This window comes from Notothenia coriiceps, unplaced genomic scaffold (assembly GCF_000735185.1).
Source record: "Notothenia coriiceps isolate Sejong01 unplaced genomic scaffold, NC01 NC01_scaffold00013909, whole genome shotgun sequence".
Classification (NCBI taxonomy): domain Eukaryota; kingdom Metazoa; phylum Chordata; class Actinopteri; order Perciformes; family Nototheniidae; genus Notothenia; species Notothenia coriiceps.
In genome coordinates this window covers 13,580-20,488 of record NW_011346610.1, presented here as the reverse complement: position 1 = coordinate 20,488, position 6,909 = coordinate 13,580, and the positions used below count along the sequence as shown (strand labels likewise).

At 39.2% G+C, this 6,909-nt stretch overlaps 1 protein-coding gene across 1 annotated transcript in view; it reads left to right on the top strand.

Annotated features, from left to right (window-relative positions):
* LOC104948211 (regulatory-associated protein of mTOR-like) overlaps nucleotides 1-6,909 on the top strand; it is a gene marked incomplete at its 3' end in the record, with an annotated part of 14,647 nt that overhangs the window by 257 nt on the left and 7,481 nt on the right. Inside the window, exon 2 of the mRNA XM_010774382.1 lies at nucleotides 3,888-3,993. Within this exon, the coding sequence (XP_010772684.1) occupies nucleotides 3,888-3,993 (106 nt within the window). The remainder of the gene's footprint in view (nucleotides 1-3,887; nucleotides 3,994-6,909) is intronic.

Below are 6,909 nucleotides of genomic sequence, written 5' to 3'. Positions count from 1 at the left end.
GCATGTACACGCATAAAAACGCTGCCTTCAAGTTAATCCAATGGGTTAATCCAATGTTCGGGTCGACTTGTGAAGGGCATGGATTAGGCTGATATTCCGCGAATGCGTCATGGTACTCGTTGTATGGCAAAGAAGCGGAGTTATCAGTGATATAGGGCTCTATGCATAGTACGAGGGGGTATGACAGCTCGGTTGGGCACTCTGGGGCTGCGCGATCACTCATTCACAGGGGGGTAATGCGGCGCGGTAATGTTTAGATGGATTTTAGTTAACTTCCCCTCGTTTTCTATCTGCTCTAACAGGTTAAAAAGAGATGTTCAATCATCAAAATTGACCCGGGCCAGAGATATGGAAAATGCACACAATGACCCCAGAACGGTGTTTTTTTTGTTTTTTTAATCTCTCTAAAAAGGTAAAATATCACTTGTTTTGCGTCAATCTTGATACAGGGCACTTATTATATGTTATATTTTGGATTCCTAAAGTTTGTAGTCTACTATCCCATCATTCAAGGGTGGTTTTCACTACAAGTAATGTTTTTATTTGACGGACACTATCATTTAAAAAGTGTTACTATGTTCAAACTGAATTTTCTTGAAAATAAAAAAATTCTATATTGATTCTGACTTTTCTACATCCAACTCACTGGTTTATCATTGCTTTGAGAAAAAAGATTATTAATTTACCCCTTTTAGAAGTGAAGAAATGGTCATTTGTTCTGGGAAGGTCATTTTCGAGCCTGAGACCTTAAAAACAGGCTTGAGGCGTAACAGCTTAATAAGCACACACTGAAACCAGCATTTAAAATCACACACACTGCAGCAGCTTTTTTCTGTTGTTCACCCTATGTTTTCCTTTATTCATCTGTCAAATATGCACACTAATAGCAAAGGCCTAGTTTTTAATGTACAATTGTAATATTTGAAAAATGACAGATCAGCTTCATATTACACTGTGCATATTGAATGTCATGTTAAAGAAGGGAGTCATTAAACTGAAGGCTGGACTAAATCTGTGGAGGCCATTCTGTTACATAAGACTTAGTAATGTCATAACTTTTTTAATTCCCTCTGCTCAACATATGTGATTGCATAAAGTGAACTTGATTACTTGAGTCATTTAAAGTATAGGCATAAGCTTCACTTAACTTTGTACTTAGCTAAATATTCAACTCCTGAACAACAACAAAAAGCCGGCGTTTTATCCAGTTTGTACACAACGATGGAGAAACTTAACAAGCAGCAGTGGTCCACTGAAGAGACCAGCTACCTACTGGGAATCTGGTCTTCCGAAGAGGTACAGAGGAAGCTGGAGCACAATCGGCCATTATTGTTGTTGTTGTCGGTGTCAGCTGTGAGGGGTTTCCACGCGGTTTGGCTTTATGAAGCAGGCACGCAAACGGTTACGTCATGACTCAAACGATGACGCAATGACGCAGCACCAGTCGGACTCTGGGCTGTGTGAGAAGAGCCGGAGCTAAACCAAAGAACCGGTTCTGAACCTGAAAAGCTCTAGCACAGAGCTTGAACCGGAGTTGCGTTGGTGTGAATGAGGTATGAGTCAGATCGTAAAGTGGTTCAGCAGACTGATTGGTGAGCCACAGCTAAACCTGGAGACCCTGTACCTCAGGCAGTTACAGCGGTTATCCAGCTCCATATTAGACCATGACTCCCACCCTCTGCACTCAGAATTTAAAGGGGACATATCATGATATATTTGCTCAATATATTGTAGGGCCATACCTATATAAAGTATATAAATATAGTTTTTTTTTCAAAATACCAAACATCCTGCATTTTAGCCATGCCTCATTTCGCTCCATTTGCTCTTTCCAGCGCTGTTTTTGCAGGGGGCTGATTCTGTGAGCTGCAGCTGACCACGCCCCCCTGCAGGAGAGGGGAGCGTGCTTTGAGATCAGCTGCTGGGCTGCAGCGGGGAGAAAAAGAGATCTTTTTTTTTTTAAATCAATAAAATCATTTTCTAAATCCATAAAAGCATTTCAATTAATATTGGGAGTCATGTCGTTACTTTGTTGAGAATGTGGCCATGTATATGTACTACAGCGTCTCCAGCGCTTTCGAGGGGCAATGGCCGGCCGTGGCCCAACCCCACATTCCCCTGATAGGTGAAAATTGACCACTAAGCGGAGCACCCCTTTTGTGACGTAGAAAATAATTCAAATCTGGATCAGTCTGTATCAGATCCGTTGTATCCCCGTTTTTAGAGATTTGGGTATGGAGGAAAATAGAGAGGGTTGTATTTTCTGACACTTGGTGAGTTCCCTGACACACCGGGGACACATATTCATGTACAAAAGACGTACAAGAGTGCATTTTGCATGATAGATCCCCTTTAAGCTTTTTCCTTCGGGCCGGAGGTTAGTTGTCCCAAAGAGTAGAACGAAGCGGTATAAAAACAGTTTTATCCAGTTTTATTTATGTACTTAATTATGAATGTTGAATGTCCATGTTTGTACTAGTGTTTTCCTTCTTAAATGTTTTGGAAATGTTTTGAGATTTGACGGAGCAGGGTTAACTTGTACTTTTTCCTAGTCCTTTTATTAGAGATGTGTCTGTTGTTTGTGTTTGTTTTTAGAGTCTGTCAGGATGGATCCCTTGTCTTTTTCTCTGCAAACAAAATCTACCTACGGGTACAAATAAAGAACCTGAGCCTGAAGGGTTGCTTACACAATTTATTTCTGAGAACAAAATTTGAAAATCTCTGTGTGTTCTGTATTGAGTATTTAGCCTAGCTTAGCATAAGGTCAGACTGGAATGCATCAAACCTTTCCTTTTAGGAAACAACATAAGAATATCTATATCAATCTTGTCTGTTTTTGTTATGTATCGAGCTGGAGCAGTTAGCCTAGCTTAGTCTAAAGTGTAGAGCAGAATGAAACAGTACGGGGAAATTGGCTCAACCATATTTTCAGAGGAAATAAATAACAATATCAGTTTACATCTTGTTTACATTTGTTATGTATTGAGATGGACTGGTTAGCCAAGCTTAGCGTAAAGAATACACTACACATTTTGTGAGATTTCGTACACATTTCATTGACAACAAAATTAGAAGGTCAATATGAATCTTGTCTCTGTGTTAAGTAGACAGATGGACTGGCTAGACTAACTTAGCAATAAGACTAGAAGTACAGAACTAAGCTAACATATACATACAAATATATATACGTGTTATATTTAATAACTGCCTCTGCATTTGATTACTAGATGTTTTAGTAACATAAAAAATGTTCTTGATATATATGCATGTATGTACTGTAGACAGTAAAATACTTACACTCATATTTCCCTATTTTATTATAACATAAATCCCATATTTATAAGAATTAGAAACCATTATATCTCACCAATCAAAGTTCACATTTTAAGACAGTTCCTAAATGATATCATCAAGGAAACCTTTATTTGTATTTAAATCTGCTTTATTCCTGATGACACACTGTTCTTATCACTCCAAACAAGAAATCCTTGCAGAGATTCACTTGACTTTTGAGCAGGTACTTCAGATAACCACCTCCAGTGTTGAGTTTATCATCCAGAGAAGAGTTCTGGCTCTTCCAACAGAGAAGGGACCAGAGAGACCTTTGAGGGCTGTAGGAAATAGGGAGTGAATGACAGGAAAGAGAGGCGAGGAGTAACATCAGAAGGGCCTACAAAAGTGCAGTGATGAGGTGCATCCCTCAATTCAATTTCATTTAAAGGGGCTTGATAGGCTTTCAAGAAACAATATTGCCAGAGTATAAAAACGTATATGTGCACTATAATAATTATATGAATATTAACTTATTAATGTAATAGTACGATTATTATACATTAAATATATACCGTATATATAGAGTTCAGTACATTTCTGACTCCTTCTCTCAGATCCCAGAGGAGCATGACCAGGAGAGTCAGGTGAGGATGGAGCGGCAGTGGAGGTTTCTGAGGAACACCCGCGTCAGGAGGCAGAGCCGAAACATCACACACAAAGGTGAGTGACGCACACACTCTAACACACACAATTAGATGAAACATGCATGTTAAAATGATGATTTGTTTCTTTGACATGCTGTACAACGAACATTGGAAGATTCAATAAAGTGTACTCTTTATAGAAACAGTGGATTAAAGTGTAATGTGAATGGGCTATTGTCTTTAAAGACTTTTTTTGTTCAGCTTTGTTTGTAAATCAACACAATTTTCAACATGGTCAGTAACAGTAGCTTACATTCTGTTCACCACCTGCAGAGCACTTAACAGCAAAACGGCAAAGTAAGCGACTAGCTGCTTAAGAAGGAAACAAGCTAAAGGCTAGCTGGAAAGATCTTTTTTTTATAAACGCTAAAAAGAGAGTGAAATTGAGACTGGCATTGGCCGGGTGGCCAGAAACACAACCTCAAATGTTGGTGTTCAAAGTATAAATAAGCAACTGTTTGCAAACGGGTCAGCAGTAACAGCTTTAAAGAGAATAATATCAACGTGCTTAAGAAAATATATTTTACATGTCATATTAGCTGACACTTTTGTCCATAGCGACTTACGCTTTCATTCCGTAGACATGCCTAAAGGAGCAATTTGGATTGAACTATTTCTAATTGATAAGAAGTAGGGCAGCCATTGTTATAACATAAAGGCTGGGGATTTATCCGGAAACCATGAAGCGTTTAAAAAAATAACAAAAAATGACCAAGTTTGACCCAAAGTTGCTCCCATAATACCAGCGCTGAGGTTTACCGTGAACCCCATGGTAGTGAAAAGGCAAAGGAATTGGCATTAAATATGAATATTTCACTAACTAGAGACCACTGGCCATCAATAAGAGGCATCAATACCTCGATGAAATGGCACAGCACATCTTCACTCACTTTAAGTTTAGTGAAGACGGAAGAAAGTCACCTTGCTGAAGCATGCGCAAGCATAATTCACTTTCATTTTATTGTTGTGGCTTTCAAGGATTTTGAGGCTTGGATTGGGGGTATGAGGTTCAGAGTTTCTACTTTGCTTTGTCATCACTCGACAGCATATATTTCCTTTTTGTCATTTAGCTTCAGGGACCTCATGTTTATTTATTCAGTTTGGTTTGTAGCAACTTTAATTACTTATTAGAACTGCAAACAGTTCTCATTACTGTCCCATGTATTCTGTTACTCCAATAAAAAAGAATTTAACCTTGATGTGCTTTATAAATAAACTGGCCTGTCCTTGGACTCCAAATGCATCAACTTATGTACTTTAATATATTTGGACAGACAGAAGTCCCTGGCTTAGAGGACAGGATTCTTACCTTTTGTACTACAGTCGTTTCTGATAGAAGCTCTACCTGCAGTGTGTCAAATAAAGTGCAAAGATCACAGAATATAAGCGCTGAGATTTTGCCAGAATCATGTTGAATTAAATATATTTAGAGGGGAAATCAGGGTGAACTCCAGACTGAGACACGACCAGGGTGTACCTTTGTTTCTGACATGAAAGTAAGTATGCATTGAGGAGGCCGGAGATTGAGTGTAATCTACCCTAGTCAGAACCAGTGAAACCAGAGATGTATGGTCGATACGAATACCAGTGAAAACCAAAGTTCTCAATGCCATTAAAAAAAAAAAAACGGTAAAAAACACAAACACGTTGTGGCCCTGCCCCCTTTTTGTTGAAAACATTTTCTGTCATTTTATTTGCGGTAAATAAATAGTTTAATTGAAAGAAATAGAGGATCTATGTCCGGTCAGTCTGCCAGTGGATGACTAGCTGGGAACGGCTGACACTTAAAGGGAGATTTATGATTAAAGTTGACCTTATTAGCATCATAATGTACAGTGCATCTGGAAATTATTCATACCTCTTAACTTTTTTTTTCTCACATTTTGTCATGTTACAGCCTTATTTCAAAATTGATTGGATTCATTTTTTTCTCAACATTCCACACACTATACCCCATAATGATGTAATTTGTTGCAAATGTGTTAAAAATAATCAAATGAAATATCACATTTACATAAGTATTCACACCCTTTGCTTTGACAATGAAAATTGAGCTCAGGTGCATCCCGTTTCCACTGATCATCCTTGAGATGTTTCTATAACTTGACTGGGGTCCACCTGTGGTCAATTAAATATATTTGACATGACTTGGAAAGGAACACACCTGTCTCTATGAGGTCCCACAGTTGACAGTGCACATCAGAGCACAAACCAAGTCATGAGGTCCAAGGAATTGTCTGTAGACCTCAGAGACAGGTACTGTATGTATCAAGTAGACCCTCCAGAAAAACGCGATTCTGCAATCGCAGAATTTACCGCATAATCAGCAAAATGGCGCAGATTTTTAAAAGGCCGCATATTTATCAAAAGGCCGCATAATCCCCGCATTTTTCCACACAAAGTTGAGAAGAAAAAAAAGTGAACTTGACGTGACGTCATCAGCTCGCGCATCACAGAATGTAAACAACACTGTATAGAGTGAACGTGTGGAGCTCACACGATAGAGAAAACACCAAGATGAAAAAATCTAATCCATCTCATTTACCGACGAACATTTCTACTAAAGACCGGGCAAAAAGTGGGGGGAAACTATTCTGCACCCCGTGCAACTGTGTGTTGGAGCATAAGAGAAAAATCGACGGTGACGACCCACTTTGATTCATTCAAACATTCGAAAATGCTTTCTGCTGCTGCGGACAAGAAAGCCAAACAACTCACATTCACAGAGGCATCAACCTCCAAAACCCTTTCGAGGGCTACAAGAAACGAGGTGAGTAGCCTACAAGATTGGAGCTGGTCAGATAACGAACGAGTAAATGAAAACAGAATGAGGCGGAGAAGTGTGTGTGTGTGTGTGTGTGTGTGTGTTGGGTGTGTCCTAGACTGTGTGGTGTGTGTGTGTGTGTGTGTGTGTGTGTTGTGTGTGGTGTGT